General features: G+C 61.1%; 3 protein-coding genes across 6 annotated transcripts; 1 reads left to right on the top strand and 2 right to left on the bottom strand.

Annotated features, from left to right (window-relative positions):
• Window positions 1-903: 903 nt before the first annotated feature.
• Window positions 904-9,432, bottom strand: ARCN1 (archain 1). 3 transcript variants are annotated; one of them, XM_074162332.1, is made up of 10 exons: window positions 9,333-9,432; window positions 7,618-7,881; window positions 6,893-7,072; window positions 6,470-6,675; window positions 5,785-5,946; window positions 4,964-5,129; window positions 3,628-3,775; window positions 3,211-3,319; window positions 2,880-3,084; window positions 904-2,380 (listed from the first exon to the last, which is right to left on the bottom strand). In XM_074162332.1, exons 1-10 carry the CDS (start codon window positions 9,333-9,335, stop codon window positions 2,291-2,293), a joined length of 1,533 nt encoding a protein of 510 aa, XP_074018433.1. In that variant the 5' UTR covers window positions 9,336-9,432; the 3' UTR covers window positions 904-2,290. The 3 variants fall into 3 exon arrangements, with proteins under 3 accessions (XP_074018433.1, XP_074018434.1, XP_074018435.1); XM_074162333.1 differs by lacking the exon at window positions 9,333-9,432 and having other exon boundaries at window positions 7,621-7,875; XM_074162334.1 differs by lacking the exons at window positions 5,785-5,946; window positions 9,333-9,432 and having other exon boundaries at window positions 7,618-7,875.
• A 133-nt stretch (window positions 9,433-9,565) lies between these two features.
• Window positions 9,566-13,544, top strand: IFT46 (intraflagellar transport 46). 2 transcript variants are annotated; one of them, XM_074162487.1, is made up of 11 exons: window positions 9,566-9,619; window positions 9,687-9,899; window positions 9,980-10,107; window positions 10,761-10,835; window positions 10,939-11,032; window positions 11,367-11,495; window positions 11,896-12,017; window positions 12,141-12,207; window positions 12,448-12,508; window positions 12,721-12,806; window positions 13,139-13,544. In XM_074162487.1, exons 1-11 carry the CDS (start codon window positions 9,566-9,568, stop codon window positions 13,232-13,234), a joined length of 1,125 nt encoding a protein of 374 aa, XP_074018588.1. In that variant the 3' UTR covers window positions 13,235-13,544. The 2 variants fall into 2 exon arrangements, with proteins under 2 accessions (XP_074018588.1, XP_074018589.1); XM_074162488.1 differs by having other exon boundaries at window positions 9,596-9,619; window positions 9,977-10,107.
• Window positions 13,545-13,908: 364 nt separating this feature from the next.
• TMEM25 (transmembrane protein 25) lies at window positions 13,909-15,463 on the bottom strand. Its single transcript, XM_074162271.1, is given in 5 exon segments — window positions 13,909-13,982; window positions 14,090-14,176; window positions 14,278-14,532; window positions 14,611-14,929; window positions 15,386-15,463. Coding segments are annotated over 5 exon segments (813 nt in total).
• Between the last annotated feature and the right edge of the window lie 209 nt (window positions 15,464-15,672).

Raw genomic sequence — 15,672 nt, forward strand, 5'->3', positions numbered from 1 at the left:
CTGGCCCGGAAAGGGGCTGGGGTGAACTCCACCTCTCTGAAACAGGCATCGCTCTCTCACTGTCGGGGAGCTCCGTATTGTCCCACGGACCCCATCCCCCTGCAGCCCCGCGCTGGCCAACGCGTGCGTACCTGGAGTGGCCAAAAATGCACCCGGGCAGAAGCCCTCAGGTCCCCGCGGCGAGGGGTCAGCCCCTGCCCGGTCCCCGGAGCGGGCCGGAGGCTCGCAGGGGGGGAGAGCGGGCGGCCCCTCGGCGCGGCAGCTGGAGACCTTCTGGGGCTGCCAAATTCCCGGGGCTGCGTCTGGAGCGCGTCCGGAACAAACGCGGTCCCGCCGGGAGCGGGGTCCCGCCGGGCCAGCGCCCCTTCCCAGGACCCCGGGAGCGCCGCCCCCCGGGAGCCGCGGCGGGGTCTGGGCACGGGGGCCCTCCTCCGCCCTCCCACGGCGGGGGGCGGCTGCCCTCCGCCCTCCCTCGCCACACACTCGCCCCCGGGGCGGGCCACCGGCTCCGTCCGCAGCCGCCGGTACGCCCACGCCCCCGGGAGCTGTGCGGGGACGGGGCGGGAGCTGCAGGGTCTCCCTGCCCTCCCGCCCGCCTCCCTCCTCGGGATCCCCCCGGGCGGACCGGGACCCCCTATCGCTCCCTCTGGCCTCCGCCGTCGCCCCCGGCTGGGCGTCCCCGTGGGATGAGACTCCCCAGTGAGGACAAGGGGTGCCCGGGGGTCCCACCGCCCGTCGGTTCCGGCCCCCCCGGCCCGCTCACCTCCGCTCCGTCCCGGCTCCGCCGCAGCCCCGTCCCCGGCTCCGCCGAGTCCCCGCCCCGCCGCCGGCCCCCTCCCGCCCCCGGGGGGGAGGGACAGGCCGGTCCCGGCTCCGGAAGGACCCCAAGACCCTCAGCCGGTTCCTTTGACAATACTTTATTTGATTAAAGACTGGATTTCTGTGTACACTGGAATGTGCTCTATGCCCTAGGCCAGTACGGGACAGCGTTACAAAAAGGAGGGGGGTCTCGGCTCGGTTTAAACATTACCCTCTGAATTCCAGAAAAAAAAAAAAACCAAAAGCTCCGTGGCTGCTCCAATTCACCCCGGCTCCAATTTAAAATCGGACAGACACGCAACTCTCCAACACCAGCGTTAACAGGGTTTGTCACCTACTCCTCTGGGGACAGGGTCTGTTCCCCCCAGCAGGGTCAGGGCCCCCGCGAGGGGGAGACCACCAACTTCTTTGGCAGAGGCCCTGGAGAACCCTGACACCCACTCAGGGGCACGGCCCAGGGGGCCTCAGGGAATTTGGGCCCTCGGGACCCTCGGTGACATCAGGAGTGTCCCCTGCAGAGCTCACTGGTGGCTGGGGACACGGGTGAGGATTTGGGGGGAGGGGACACACAGCTCTGAGACAGCCCACACCACACCGGAGGTCCTGCCTGCGCTGGGATCAGCCCCCAACACCCTCTGGAACCTGCATTTCCTTCTCCCCAGGGAGATCAATGGGCCAGGCCACCAGCTACTGCCTACCAGACTGGCTACCCCATCTCCAGGGGGGCAGGCAGAGCCCCCCCAAAGCACCAAAACGGCCCAGAAAGGACATGCAGCCGGTTCTAACCTCATTAAACGGCCTCCAAAGCCCACCCGTGCGTGGGGCAGACCCTTCCGGACGCTCTCCCCCCTGCAGCAGGAGCGGGAGCATCCGGAGCCGCAGCCTGCGCTACCCCGGAGCCCCCTGAGCCCAAGGGCCACCCCAGTCTCTGGGCTGGAGACAGCAGGGACCGTGTGGGGTGACAGGAGCCCAACCCTGAGCCCCCATTCCCCACCCCAGGCCCCTGCCGTAACCCCCCAACCTTCAAAACTGAGGCCAACTTGCTCCGCTTCGACCATCCGGGGGGGTCCAGGGGAGTGACGAGCCCCTGGTCCAGAACTGGGACACCTTCAGCGACGGGGAGGAGAGTTGGAGGCTGAGGAGAAGTTAAAACGGCAGCACCAGGGAGCAGCGTGGGGCCAGAGCAAGGAGGGGGATGGCGCTTGGGGGGGCCGAGCCGGGGTCTCTGCCGAGATCTTGCCTTTCCGCCGGCTGGGAAAAATCTGCCGAAGAAAGGTGTAGCCTTTCCCCCCGAGAGCACGGCAATTCTCTGCCAAAAGTGTCCGTGGCCCAGGAACGCTGTGGATGACGGAGCCACGCGGCTCGGCAGAGGGGGGGCTGCGCCTCCCCAACATTCTCAATAAACTTCGGCCTCTTTTTTTTTTTCTTTTAATTTAAAAATTTCTTCCTCTGCGACTCCCCACGGCCGGCGTTACAGGATCTCGTACTTGTCCACCAGGAAGGTGGTTTCAGTGGAAAACCTGACAGGGCTGTTCCCATCCACCTGGGTGACTTTGGTAACCTGCAGGGGCAAGGGGCAGAGTCAGCTCCGCACCCCATGCAGCCGCACCGCACTGCGTCACAACGGGGGGCACAGGGACAGGATCAATCCCCCCTCCTGAGCCACCCCCCAAAGAAAGTCCTTTGCTCCCAGGAAGCCTGAGAAGAGGGAAATGATTTTCCACGGGAGCTGCATGGAAAGCAGCCAGGGAGGAGGTCAGCAGCGGCTCGTGACGGCTCAGCGTGGAAGGACGGACGGACACGTGCCAAGAAGCCTTTTGGCTGGGGAGGGTGGGCAAGGGACTCCCTAACAGGGGTCTGAGAGGAGGCACGAGGGCACAACCCAAACTGCAGCCAAGCCCTTGGAGTTGCCCGTGCTCCCTGAATCCAGAGAACACAGAGGAGGCAGAGCCGAAGCCAAAGGCTTTGGGGAGGGGGAGGGCAGGGCCCCCCATGCCATGGCAGGGGCGACCGAGGCAGATCAAAGAGGCAGAAGGACATCCCGCCCGCAGCAACCCTACCTGTATGTTGCAATAGTTCTTTTTGGAGACGAAGGAGACCTGGACGGGGAAGAAGTCGCTGGGCTGCCCCGCGATGCTGAACTCCAGGCTGCCACTTTTGGCTTTGGCGTCGATGACGGGCAGGCACCATTCCAGGAGGTTCCTGCGGCTGTCGTGGCGGTACTCCCCATCGATCTCCCCGATCACGGGGGCGCCCACACCAGACCTGCAGTGAGAGGCAACCATAGCACCACGCCAAGGAAACCTCTGTGGGGCCCCTTGGGGCAGGGAGGAACCGGGGGGACCCCGGACGGCACATGTGGGTGCTGCCCGGACATGCAGTGCGACTTACGGCAAGGGGATGGTGATGACGACGTCATTCAGCTCCAGGCTCTCCTCTTGCAACTCGTACTCGATGTTCACGTCACAGTTGCTCCCGCTCTCTGAGGGCCAGCAGTTAACTGGGGGCACAGAAAGGGCATGCTGAGCCAGGCAGGGTGTCTGCCTGCAACTGACTCCCAAAAAAAGATGCGGTTAGAAACGCAAAGGCACCCCCAAGAAACTCCCACTTTAAGAAAAAAAAAGCTTTTTGATTTCTTTAAGAGTGTTACAGAAAACACACGCCCCGAGGAACAACAGGCAGTGTCTAACGGCACCTCCAACACCTCACTTGAGGGCCAGCCATGAGGTGGGCTACCAGCCAGCTGCCCGTGGCCACACACACACCAGTCTTTCCCACCCGAGCCCCCCGGCGCTCGCTAGCACCCACTGGTCAGGGGGATGAAGGACTCCTCCGTGGTCTGCAGCCGCCACTTCAGCACGCCCACGTCGCTGTTGATGGGGAATGACTTCTCCGGGTTCTTCAAACCGATCTGTGACTCAGCAGTGAAGAGCTTCTTGTCCACGTTGGGGTGAGTCTGAAAGAGGAGCAGAGGTCCCGGTCATCCCCAGCCCAGCGACTGGGTGTCACCAAAGGCAGGTGACACGGGTTCTGACACCACAGCCCTACACATCCTGGGGTATTTTCCTGCAGAAAAGGCACATCAGGTTTGCTCCTTGCTCAGAAGCCCAACTAGAGCACATCTGTTTCTCAACCCAGGATTCCTTCCAGAAAACACTGATCCACCGAGAAAAATCCACACCATGACCATTTTTACTTGCTGCTGTGCCAGAGACTCTCGCAAAGCCAGACTGATAACCTGGAGACCAACCTCGACAACTCTTAAAATCCCAAAGAGCACCCTGAAGACCCACAATGGACATTTCTCTTGAAAAAAAATCAACAACGTAATGATGCTGTGAGGAACACCTGAAACCACAAAATATTGCTTCCTCAGCAACCTCAATACAAGAGCAGCCAAGCTCAGTTTAAACACTCTCTCTCCCCACAGCAAGAGCAGCTCTTTAGCAGCAGAGATTTGTGCAAGGTAACGCTCAGGTGACACTAGAAAGCCAGGAGTCAGCGCTGGGTTTGGTCTTGTCTCCACCCCAAGCAGCTCATGTGGGAGCCTCATCAGGAACTTGCTGATAAGACACTGATAATGAACCTACTCCTGCCTGAGCAGCCATGGCCAGCAAGGTGCAGAAAAGCTCATGGCGAGGAGGAGGAAGAAGGAGAAGAGTGTGTCAAAGCAGCACGACCTGCAGGGCTCAGAAGGGTCACACAACTGGAGAGAGAAAGGGGAGGACTCATCTCTGAGCACCTTCTGAGCTGCCATTGCCGACTGCAAACATGGGCTCCGGCTCCAGGAACTGTCTGGGGGCCGGACACAAGCGATCCCAAGAAGAAAGGGCTTTCTAGATAATGAATTAATTCCTCCTCAGCACAGAACTTCATTCGAACGCTCTCGCTCAACAACTGAAGCTGGCACCGCATGAACAAGCTTCCCAGGCCCCTGCGGAGTCCCCCGGGGCAGGGAGAGGAGAGCACGAGACGGGAGTTCTCCAGTGAACTTCAGTCTCTGGAGCGTGCCTTTGTGCTGCGGGAACATCTGCGGGGACTGCTCCCTGTCTCAGCCCTGACTGGGACAAGAACTCTTTCCCAGCACCCGCCCGGGGGAGCAGGGGCAGTAGGTTCCCACTGCAGGAGACCACCTGGGCTTTACCTGGAGCTGCACCCCCCTCTTGTCTTCGTTCTCCACATGCAGGCGAATCCGCGCAAACTTCTCGTCTGAAATGTGCAACATGATCATGCCGTGCAGCTCCATGTTCTGCAACCCGCCGTCACGGCCACAGGTCAGGGAAATCTTCTCCTCTATTTTCATGTGGACGCTGCAGAGACAGGAAAAAGGCAAGTGTCTCAATCCTGCACTTGGCATTGAAGAGGCAAGAGGGGAGAGGAGTGCTCCGCAAGGACAGGCCACGTGCAGTGAGCTCCCATGAGTGTGGGGGCCCCACACGGAAGGCGCACGGACACTGCTGCTCTGACGGGATAACTTGGGGACACGTGGCCCTATGGACACAGATGAGGAAGGACGGGAGCCCAAATAAACAGCAACAACACAGTGTCTCCACACGCTGTACACTCAGAACCCTCTGCCCTACAGCTCCCGGCACAACAAGGCTCTCAATCGCTGCATTTAAAACAAACCACGAACACTCCCACCCTAAGTCAGAGAAAGGCAGGAACTTGGGAAAAATGGCAGCTATTTTAAGGGAAAAAGGCACAGGAAAATTCCCAGCCTCAGCTAACATGGGAGATATGTCCATTGTTTAGCTGATTCCTACTCTATCTGCTTTTCTGCTGCTGGGCTTTCCAAGATTGTGCCCACCATCTTTCAAAATTCACAGCTTGAATGACCACACAGGACCCCAATGGCAGAAAAAAGCCCGTTCTGAGCACTGAAACAGAACCTGGCTCACGAGGCAACACGTGTACGGCAGAGAGGGGCGAGGAGAGCGCTTCCTCAGCGAGGGGGATACCCACCTCTCCGTGTTAACGGGAGGAGCAAGGACTTTGGCTGCTTCCGTGGAGCGCTTGCCTACAGACGTCATGATGTTTTCTCCTTCCGATTTCAGCTTGTCCACGAAGTTGTCTACCTCCTTCCCCTTGGCGCCAAGTTTCAAGGCTTTACTAGGACCTGAAGGCCTAAACAAAAGGCATAAGAGTCTCCGAGTCAGCCCAGGGCAGCAGATTCAGTTCTCCGAGTGCTGTAGCCTGACTATCCCAATGACACAGCCTCCACCTCTGCAGCCTTTTTTGGGGAGAATGTGCTTGAAACTGATGATCTTACGTGTGGGGTGCCTATACGTAATCTGGTTTCTGTTCCCAGTATTACCAGTAGCTAGGACCTCTTTTTCCACACTGACCGAGAAGCCCATTACCCCATAAAGCCTCCAAAGAGACCATAGATGCTCCTGTGCAAACACTCCTCGATAATAAGAGGGGGGTGTCTGAAGAATATACAGCATAAACCGCCCTACAAGCACCCCAGTTACAGGCTCGGCGGTCAGCACACACCAATGGGAGGTTTCCTGAGGGCAAGATAACCTCTACCCATCCAGTAACCAAATGGGGGCAACACAAAGAACCCCTCAGAGAGCCTTGATTTGGGCAGGGGGCTCCAGCCCCAGCGGGTTCCCGGGAGCACTGGCTCCCACCACACACTGACCTGGCTGGCGCTGGCGCCACTTTGGGCTTCTCCGTTTCGATGATGGTCTCTGTGATCATCGCTGCCGTCGTACCCCCAGACACGGCTGAGCTACCGAAGCCACCAAAACCGGGAGCCTTTTTGCCCTGTCTCTCCGCGTCCCGCCGGGCCTGCTGCAGTTCCTTGGCTTTGCGGCGCATCTCGGCCTTCGCTTCGCGCTCCTGAGTCTGAGCACAAGAGAAGAGCGATAGAGCTTTGTGATCTCTGTCTTACTCTGCCCAGGAACTAATGCACTCACTCACAAACGCTTTGTGAAGGCCAAGGGAACAAGAGATGGGCACTCAGTTTACAGAAAAGCTACATAATTGGTGGAGCAACGCCTTTGTATAAAATACAGCAGCATGTCCCGCTGGGGCACCGGCCGCAGCAGTCCCTCCCGCTCACCTCTCGCACAGCTCGGAACACCTTCTCCTCGTGCGAGTCCATCTCAGTGAAGGTCCGGATCTGTGCCAGGTTGACGTTCTCGCGGTAGCCCAGGGCAACGATTTCATCAAAGGCAAAAATCAGGTCGAAGCAGTGCTCGGAGATCTCGTTCTCCTCCAGCGCTCGGCAGTACTCGGGGATCTAGGGAGGGAGGGAAAAACATTTCAGAGGTGCACTCGTAAGAAGGTGAAGCTTTGTCATTATTAGTTTTTCTACACTAAAATACTGATACAACTCTTGGCTCTGTTGTAACGCTGACTCGGAGGAAGCTCAACACACCGAGACCCATGAACTTCCTGAAGACCCTTTGCTTGCACAAATGCAGCTGCAGGAACTCACTGCTCAGAAACGCAGGTGAAGTAGTGCTGTGCCTCTGACACTCACAGGCTCTAACACCACGGTATTTTTAGAAGGAATATGGGTGTTATCTCAAGAATACAGGGAATATTTAATGCTAAATTCACAACATCATCCCTTTGGTCTCACCAGCGGAACTGCAACTGAGGATTTTTTTTTATGTGTATTCAAAAATACCACGAAACGTCAAAGCTCGCTTCCAGGGCAGGAAGAGGCTCTGGAGGATGACGCTGCCAGGTGGGGGCAGACAGCACTCTATCACCAGCCTACCACAGCGGGCACTGTTGCAGGTGACACACACAGACTCTGCATTGAGGACGGGTCCTTACCACTCTAGAGAAGAGTCGGAGTGTTTCCAGGTCTTCCAGGATGTTGCTGTTCTTGGTGGTGATGAGCACCATGTAGAGCTTCTCCATGGGCTGGTAGACATACCGCACACTCTCTGTCTCCACGAAGGTGTGCTGCTTCCCCGTGTTCATCAGCTTGGGGAAGGCTGCCAGCAGCCCCTCGATGCGGGTGCGGGTCATCTCCACGAACTGCCGGGAGACGATGGCCTTCCCCGCCTTTGTGCAGACGGCAGCTGCCAACAGCACCTGCGAGGGCCAGACCCACTCAGCTGGACCCCCCGGCACTACCCACGCCAGGACAGGATCACCCCCAACCACGTTTCACCTTCACCTTTATTGCACAACCACCCAACTCTCCTTAAACATGATTTTCAGTCTTTTTTCTGTGGCCAGCATCAGGAAATGGACTCCTCTAAGAGCAGACCCACCTCTGCTGCTCTCTGGCTTTCCGTCCTAGCGTTATCCTGAGTGAGCTCTCGGGGCTCCAGGTGAACAGACACCAAGAACCAGCCCATTCCCTGCCCCCCAGAGGGGTAACAACCCTCTCCTGCCCGAACGCTTCAGGGGAGGCTCTAGTTACTGAGTTTTCTGGCCCCAGCTTACAACGAAACACAGAAATGCTGTGAAATTTGACATTCCTTCCCAATGCTACAATTACAGCATAGCCAGGTTAATAAAATATTGGCAGCTGCATTAATCACCACCCAGGGACGACTCCCCTGGGCACTTCAGAGACGTTATCGCACCAACAATAAAAAGGCAGGAAGGCAACTGCCAACTTAGATTTTCTCATTCTCTCAGATGACCCAGACTTCCTCCTCCCATTTCTCTCTCCCAGATCAGCTTCTTAATTAACTTTGTCAGGGTAAGGCCGTTTCTGCACTTAAGATCTTTGGAACCCCCAACCGTTGTTACTACCAGCTCTCCAACACCTTGGGAAGTCTCAAATACGGACCGATGTCACGCCCCAGGCTGACAGTGCTGTGTGAGCACCTCAGTCACAGTGCCGGGCTCTCTCTGGACTGCCCTGGGGCCCTGCAGCTTTACAGCCGTACCCTTCACAGTACTTACAGGGTAGAAATAAATCTCCTCATCGTAAGCACTCAGACCATGATGGATGAGAACCGGAGGGCACCGGGTCCCTGCTGCTCAGCGAGCACCCAGCCCTACCCTTTAACAGAGCACCGTGACGGTCTTTGCCGACCGAGACCGCCGCGAAACACGGATGCGGATAGGCAACACGGCGCAGAACGAGCTCGGAGAAACAGCCCCCGGCGTTACCCTCTGCACCGACAGAGGGACAGCCCCAACACACCGAACGGCCTTTGAAACCAGCGGAGTGCTGTGTGCCCCCGGCTGCGGCCACCAGCCCCGCCGCTGAAGGGGCCCGGCGGCTTCGTGAGCGCTGTTCTGCCGCCTGCAGGCCCCGGAGCCGGGCTGGGCCGGCGACCCCGCGCCCCCGCAGCCCCCCGAGGGCTGACGGCCCCCGCCCCGAGTCCCCAGGCGGCCGAAGAACCTGCCACGGCGCCCGCTCCGCCCCGACAGGCCACGGGGCTCCCGCACCGGCCCGCGCCCGGGCCTGGCCCAGCGGCGGGCCCACAAGTCGGGCCTGGCCAGGCCCGTGCTCCCCCCCAGCGCTCCCCCGCGTCCCCCTGTGCCCCGCAGCGGCGGGCAGCAGGCGGCGGGCAGGCCCTTACCATGGCGGCGGCAGCGCTGGGCTCGGCGCCGGCTCCGCGGCCGCTCCGCGTCCCCTCCAGCAGCCCCACAAGATGGCGGCGCCGGGCCACGTCCCCAGCCGGAAGTGGCGTCACGCGCGGGGCGGGGCGGGCGGGCGGGCGGTGGCCACCCCAACCCCTCCCCGCCGCCAGGGGGCGCCGCGCGGGCAGGGCCGCTCTGGCCGGCCGGGGGCGAGCGAGGCGGGCGAGTCGCCATGGCGACGGCGGGGCCGCGGCGGGGCGGCATGGCGGAGCGGCGGGCGCTGGAGGTGAGCGGGGCCGGGGCGCCGGGACGGGCCGCACCGGGCCGGCGCCTCACACTCCCCCTCTGCTTAGACCCGCCTCGTCGAGAACCAGCCCTACGACGAGAGCCTGGAGCTGCCGGAGGCCGAGGAGGCGGGCGGCACGGCGGGGAGGCCGGCCGGGGCCCGCTCGCCGCGGCTGGGGGGCGCGGGCCGCCCCCGGGGCTCCCGACGGCCGGGGATGCCCGGGGCGGGCGGCGGCGCCGCCGATCGCAGCAGCGACGAGGAGGGCGGCGGCGGCAGCAAGGTGGGCGCGGGGCCGGCGGCGGGCGGGGGGCCCGGCCCCGTGAGGCGGCCCGGTAAGGCCCGGTCCCTCTCGCCTAGGAGGAGGCGGCCGGCCCGCCCCCCCCCGCCGCCCTCAGCGAGGACGAGGACTCGGACGACTCAGAGGAGGATGACTCCTCCGAAACAGACTCGGAGGACGACTCGGAGGAGCATGGGGCTGCGCTGGAGGGGTAAGCGGCGATACCAGCCCGAGGAGCCGGGGGCCGGTGCTGGCTGGGTGCCGTTTGGGCCCGTTTGGCTCCGCTGGTGTGCTCGCTGTTGGCATCAGGACAGGCAGCTCCTTCCTCCTCATACCCAGGTGGCCCAGGAGAAAGAGGTTCCTTCGTGTGAGGAACCGCAGCCAACCCTGGGGCTCCTCGGATGCTCCCCGTCCCCCTTTGCTGTCCCCAGGAGAGACACAGCTGGGAGCGACCCCCCCGGAGCAAGGCAAAGGTGTCGGCCAGCCCCCAGTGTCGCTGTCAGTCAGTGCCCAAGAAAGAGAAGGAACATCTCAAACACATCATTCACCTCCTCAAAAATCCTCCTCCCTTTTCCCCTGTTTCCAATTCCGAAACCATCACTAACCCCCCTGGTGGTGGTCCTTTGTCCACATCACTTATCTACCCTTTGATGTCCGCTATAATCAACTGTCCATCACTCAAGTGCTTTTTTTTGGCTGGGAGGCCCAAGGCAAAGCCTGGCCCAAGAGTGTTTTTCACGTGCAAGAAGTCTCTGGAGCAGAGGAGTGACTGCCTGCCATCTCAGCTTCCCTCTTGGTTGTTTTGTGCAGTCAGGTCCCAGTTCCTGCCTGTACCCACCTTTCTGTTTCTCTTCCTTTCTTTAGCGACTTCAATCTGGTGGATTTCGACTACCTGCCCGTGTCTTCTGAAATCAAAGAGCTCTTTGAATACATCAAGAGGTGAGCTGAGGGGGGTTTCACCCGCTCTTCCTCCCCTTTGTGCCAATTATTGTGGCAGGTTTGGCACGACAGGTCACAACCGCCTGCACTGTGGTTTTCCCAGGTACACTCCCAAAACGATAGACATCGAGTACAAACTGCAGCCTTTTATTCCTGACTTTATTCCTGCTGTTGGGGACATTGACGCATTCCTAAAGGTAGGGTTGTTTCAGGCCCCTCTGGACCTGCTGCTGCAGGAGCTGAGGTTTCGGTGCACGAGGGGCACCCTCGCCCTGCGCTGTCGGAGAGAATGTTCTAGAGAAATGCCCGGGGTTCAGTCACCTCCCAAACAACTCATACAGGATTTGGGGCGAGGGCTGTGGTTCCCCTTGTCCAACACCTTGTGCTCCTCGGGCTGTGCTGCACTGACAGCTCATGTTCCAGAGAGACCCTGCCTTTTAGGGGCCAACTTTTAAACCGCTCTGTACAAAGTAGCCCCGACTGCCCCCGCGCTGGGCTCCCGCAGGAAGGAGGGTCTGTGTTGATCTGCAGGTGCCCCGGCCCGATGGGAAGCCCGATAACCTGGGGCTGCTGGTCCTGGACGAGCCCTCGACCAAGCAGTCGGATCCCACCGTGCTCTCCCTCTGGCTGACGGAGAACTCCAAGCAGCACAACATCACGGTGAGTGTTGGGGAAGGAGAAGGCGCGTCCTCTGCAAAAACACGGAATTTTACTCTTACTTTTGTCTGTGGGACCACAGTGTCGCAGCACAACTGAGAACTTGGCTTTAAAGGCAGAAACAACTAACCTTTTCCTTTAAGCTGCAGTGGATCTCAGCCTTGCTTCAGGCGAGTCTTGGTACGGGCTGTGGATCCGCTTCCTTCAGGTGAAGCTCTGCTTCCTTGTGTTGCCAATGCCTGGTTTTAGGGAGCGTTTTGTGTGGCAGCTGCTCCTCTGTCCCAGGAATCGGTCAGTGCAGGGCACTAGGAGAGAGAAAAGCTCAATCAGCACCGGGGACAAGGCTGGCCAAAAAGCCCCAAAACCCCACAAAGTGCTCCCAGGTTTATATTTCTGTTCACAGCAGCAGATAAAAGTGAAGAGTTTGGAGAACGCTGAGAAGAACCCCAAAGCCATCGAGAACTGGATTGAAAGCATCAGTGAACTGCACCGCTGCAAGCCCCCGGCCACCGTCCATTACACCAGGTGAGCCGTGAGGCCAGCCCCGCTCCACACCCTCGTCTGGCCTTGGCACGGGTCGGCGGCCCGAGGGAGCTGGTCCAGTTGCCCATAATCCCAAAGTTCCTTTTTGCCTCTTCCCCCTCGCAGGCCGATGCCCGACATTGAGACCCTGATGCAGGAATGGTCACCGGAGTTCGAGGAGCTCTTGGGGAAGGTACGTTGTCTGTGTGATAAGTAGTTAGTTTGCGACATTAGGAACCGTCTTCTGTGGAAGCTGGGCTCCTGCTCCTCAGCAAGCTCTGTGCCCGCAGCCTGGCCTGCTCAGGTGTGGCCCCAGTTGCCACCTCTCCCTTGCCAGGAGGCCGGGAGCAGCCCAAGGCTGGGATCGCAGCTGGGCTCAGCCGGAGCTCTCGGGCTGGTGCCGTGTGGGAGCTGAGGGCCCTTAATGTTCCAGGTAGGGCTCCCCACAGCAGAGATGAGCTGTGACCTGCCTGAGTACATCGACATGGTCTGTGGTAAGCTGAAACACGGCCTGCCCCTGTCCCCCTCGACATGAGACCTCTGGGTGCAGGCTCAGCCCTGGGGGGCCCACACCACCCTCCGCTGCCCTCGGCAGGGAGCGGACACTGGTCCCTCTGAGCGACAGGGGGTGCGGGGAGGCTCAGCCTTTCCCCCAGTGCCCCAGTGCCGCCCGGAGACACTCGGGGATTTCCACTCTCTCTTGTAGCCATTCTGGACATCCCCGTCTACAAGAGCCGGATCCAGCCCCTGCACCTCCTCTTCTCCCTCTACTCCGAGTTCAAGAACTCGCAGGTACGTGGCCCCCGGCAGGCGCTGCTCCAGCTGGAAGCACCGCAAACCTTCTCCTCTTTGGCTTTGCTGTGGGTGTTGGTAAAGGGCTGGGAGGCCATGAGAAAGGGGCCCAAAGAGCATTTTCTAAGCTCTCGTTTGCCTTGTACCCCCTGTTACCTCTGATGTGCCCCGAGGCTGGGAGGCCGCCTCATTTCGCAGCCCAGACGGCTTTTCCCACCACAGTGGGGGCTGAGCAGCAGCTCATGCAGAGCACAAGTGGCATTTCCAGCTGCACGCAGGCACTCTAATTAACAAGAGTGGAATCATTGCCCTAACACATTCTTTCCCCGCAGCACTTCAAGCCCCTGGCTGAGGGGAAGAAGGGCCGGAGCCCGCCCTCCAATCCCCCCTCGCAGGTGGCAGAGGCGGAGGTGTTGAGCTTCTCTTGATGCTTCACATTAAACCCTGTCTTCCGCATCGATGCCCACCCTGGACCCCCAGGTTTGGTCCCAGCAGCCCCCGGAGCAGCACTCACCAGCCCAGAGGCGCCCCCCGCCCAAGTCATACAGGTGCTGCCAAGCCTTTCTGCGCTCAGAGCAGGGCTTCACCCGGTACGGTTATGGCAGAAGCTGCCCCGTCGCTCCATCTTTGCCCGTCTTTTGCCCCAGCAGTTCACCCAGTGCCAGGCTCCCTGTGCCACAGATGGGGCAGAGGCTTTGCCAGTGCAGCAACTGGGAATAAATTCCATGCTCAGACACCACGCTCGGATCTGCCCGGTGTGTTCTGATCCGGGGATCTCCGGTCCCCTCTGCCTTCTGTCATCGAGCCCCTTTGCAGGTGCCAAGGGCAAACAACCAGCGTGGCACCACACGGGTGACTCTTAAGTTTAGTTTATTGCTGTTGGGCCAACTCTCCAGCCCCCACCGCGCTGCCTCCCTGCCCGCCTGCAGCAGCTCTGGCAGGGGACGATGCTGGCCATGAAAAGTGCTCGGGCTACATAAAACCAGGCCTTGGCTAAAGGCACGGCTACCGCAACCTGCAGCATGCATCTTCCCGTACAGCCCATCGGCGCCCACCACCCGGCACAGGCCTGGCTGCGCTCCCAGCACATACCTGGCACCGCTCACAGCCAGATCTCGTCGCTGCTCACACTCGGCACTTTGTAGATGCGCCCGGACATCGGGAGCTGGACAAAACCTGCAGGACAGAGACAGCTCGTTGCCAGCGCCTTTTGGGGTGGCCGTGGAGGCCAGTGTCCCCACAGCAGGGTTTTTGGGGCTGCTTGCCCTGCCGTGCCCCCTCACCGAGCTTGCTGAGGACCAAGGCATTCTGTGGCCCTGGCAGGGGGTTCTCCTCTCCCCAGGCTCTGGCTCCTGCGTCTTTGGAGGCAGCTGTGAGGAAGGAAAGGGGTGAGAGCAGGACATCAACCCTCACCCAGACAGGACCCATGGCCCCACGTGTCCCCCCCACACTGGCCCCTCTGGGGTCTCACCTCTGTCCTCCCGCACCAGGTCGTTGAGGCGCAGGTCGGGGGGCAGGGACTGGCTCTGGTGGGGCAGACGCTGCGGGAATTGGGAGCCACTGCAATGGGGGCACAGGATGAGGGGGCTGCCCCCCGGCACTGGTTTGCCACGGCGACACATCAGACAGACCAGGCAGGAACCCAGACCCAGCAGGGTGCCCAGGGCCAGCGCTGCTCCCACAGCCACGCCGAGCAGGGGCAGCTCCACACGGGTGTCCAGCAGACCTGCACAGCCAGCGCAGCTCCCTCAGCACCCGCCGCGGGGCCGCTGCTCCGCACCCACCCCCACCCCCCAGCACCTACCTGGGGGCAGGAGGGAGGCCGTGGTGACGCCCACGCTGTTGGCGGCACTGATGGAGAAGTTGGCCAGCCCCGGGTAGCGCGCAGCGCCCAGGAGGAGGATCTCAGAGGCATTGGCCATCACTTGCCTGTCCTGGGCCACTCAGGCGATGCTGGCGGGTGGGTTGACTCGTACCAGCACAGGGAGCAGCAGGAGGAGCCCTGCGGCCTCCACCTGCTGGTAACGGGCATCTGCCCGCGGGAGCCCCGGCTTCTCTGGGCAGTGAACAGGCAGTGAGAGGGCAGGGGGGATGAGGGCAGCGCCCACGGGGGCAGGATTTGCCTCCCAGGAGCCCCGAGCGTTCATCGGCCACAGTCACCCAGGATGGGTGAGACTCTGCCCCGCCACAGCCCTCACAGACACAGGCCACGGGCAGCAGCCCCATGCACCCTCCCCGCACCCCGGGCCTTACACTGTGCATGGAGGAGGAGGGAGGCGTTGTAGGTGTCCCTGGAGGGTCAGGGAGAGCCAAGCAGGCAGCGACTGTGCTGGGTGGTGAGGCTGAGGGTGCCGGTGGCTGAGCTGTTCCCTTCTGGCTTGTGGCGGTCGAGGTACCGTGTTAGCGCGGTACTGGGGGCCAGCTGGGGGGCATGGCTGGTGAAAGCTCAGCTCTCCTCCTCCTCCCGCAGCGCCCACGCTGCCAGCGGCTGCCCATTGGCGGTGGGGCTCCCCCAACCCTGCCAGAGATCTCACTGCACATCAGAGATGCAGCGGGGTCCTGCTGCTGGAGCGGCTCACCGGGCAGAGCACCGGGCAGCTGAGCTGCAGCAGCAGCCGGGCAAGGGCAGCCCCCGGCTGGCCCCCAAGGTGCCCCATGGCCAACCGGCCCTGCTCAGCGCAGGGGAAGATAGCTGGAGCAGGGATGCAGAGCCCCGGCATGCAGCAGGGCTGGAGGATGCAGCCAGGCTGCGCCTTACCTGGAACATGGACGCTGCCACCGCCAGCCTGGCCCGCACTGCGGCCCCGCATGCGGCGCAGGGGCGGTCCCGGCACCGCCACCGCCATCCCTCCCACTGGGCCCCACA

Source organism: Numenius arquata, chromosome 22 (genome assembly GCF_964106895.1).
Source record: "Numenius arquata chromosome 22, bNumArq3.hap1.1, whole genome shotgun sequence".
NCBI lineage: Eukaryota > Metazoa > Chordata > Aves > Charadriiformes > Scolopacidae > Numenius > Numenius arquata.

What these genes read in the sequence shown, in the direction of transcription:
- ARCN1 (XM_074162332.1), bottom strand. An exon ending in TCCGACTCTTCTCTAGAGTG is followed by an intron (nt 7,073 to 7,617) that starts GTAAGGACCCGT and finishes CTCCCTCCCTAG; the next exon opens with ATCCCCGAGTACTGCCGAGC. An exon ending in AGAGGGGGGTGCAGCTCCAG is followed by an intron (nt 3,776 to 4,963) that starts GTAAAGCCCAGG and finishes CTCCTCTTTCAG; the next exon opens with ACTCACCCCAACGTGGACAA.
- IFT46 (XM_074162487.1), top strand. Translation starts at nt 9,566, where the DNA reads ATGGCGACGGCGGGGCCGCGGCGGGGCGGCATGGCGGAGCGGCGGGCG. An exon ending in CGGAGCGGCGGGCGCTGGAG is followed by an intron (nt 9,620 to 9,686) that starts GTGAGCGGGGCC and finishes CCCTCTGCTTAG; the next exon opens with ACCCGCCTCGTCGAGAACCA. An exon ending in CATGGGGCTGCGCTGGAGGG is followed by an intron (nt 10,108 to 10,760) that starts GTAAGCGGCGAT and finishes TCCTTTCTTTAG; the next exon opens with CGACTTCAATCTGGTGGATT.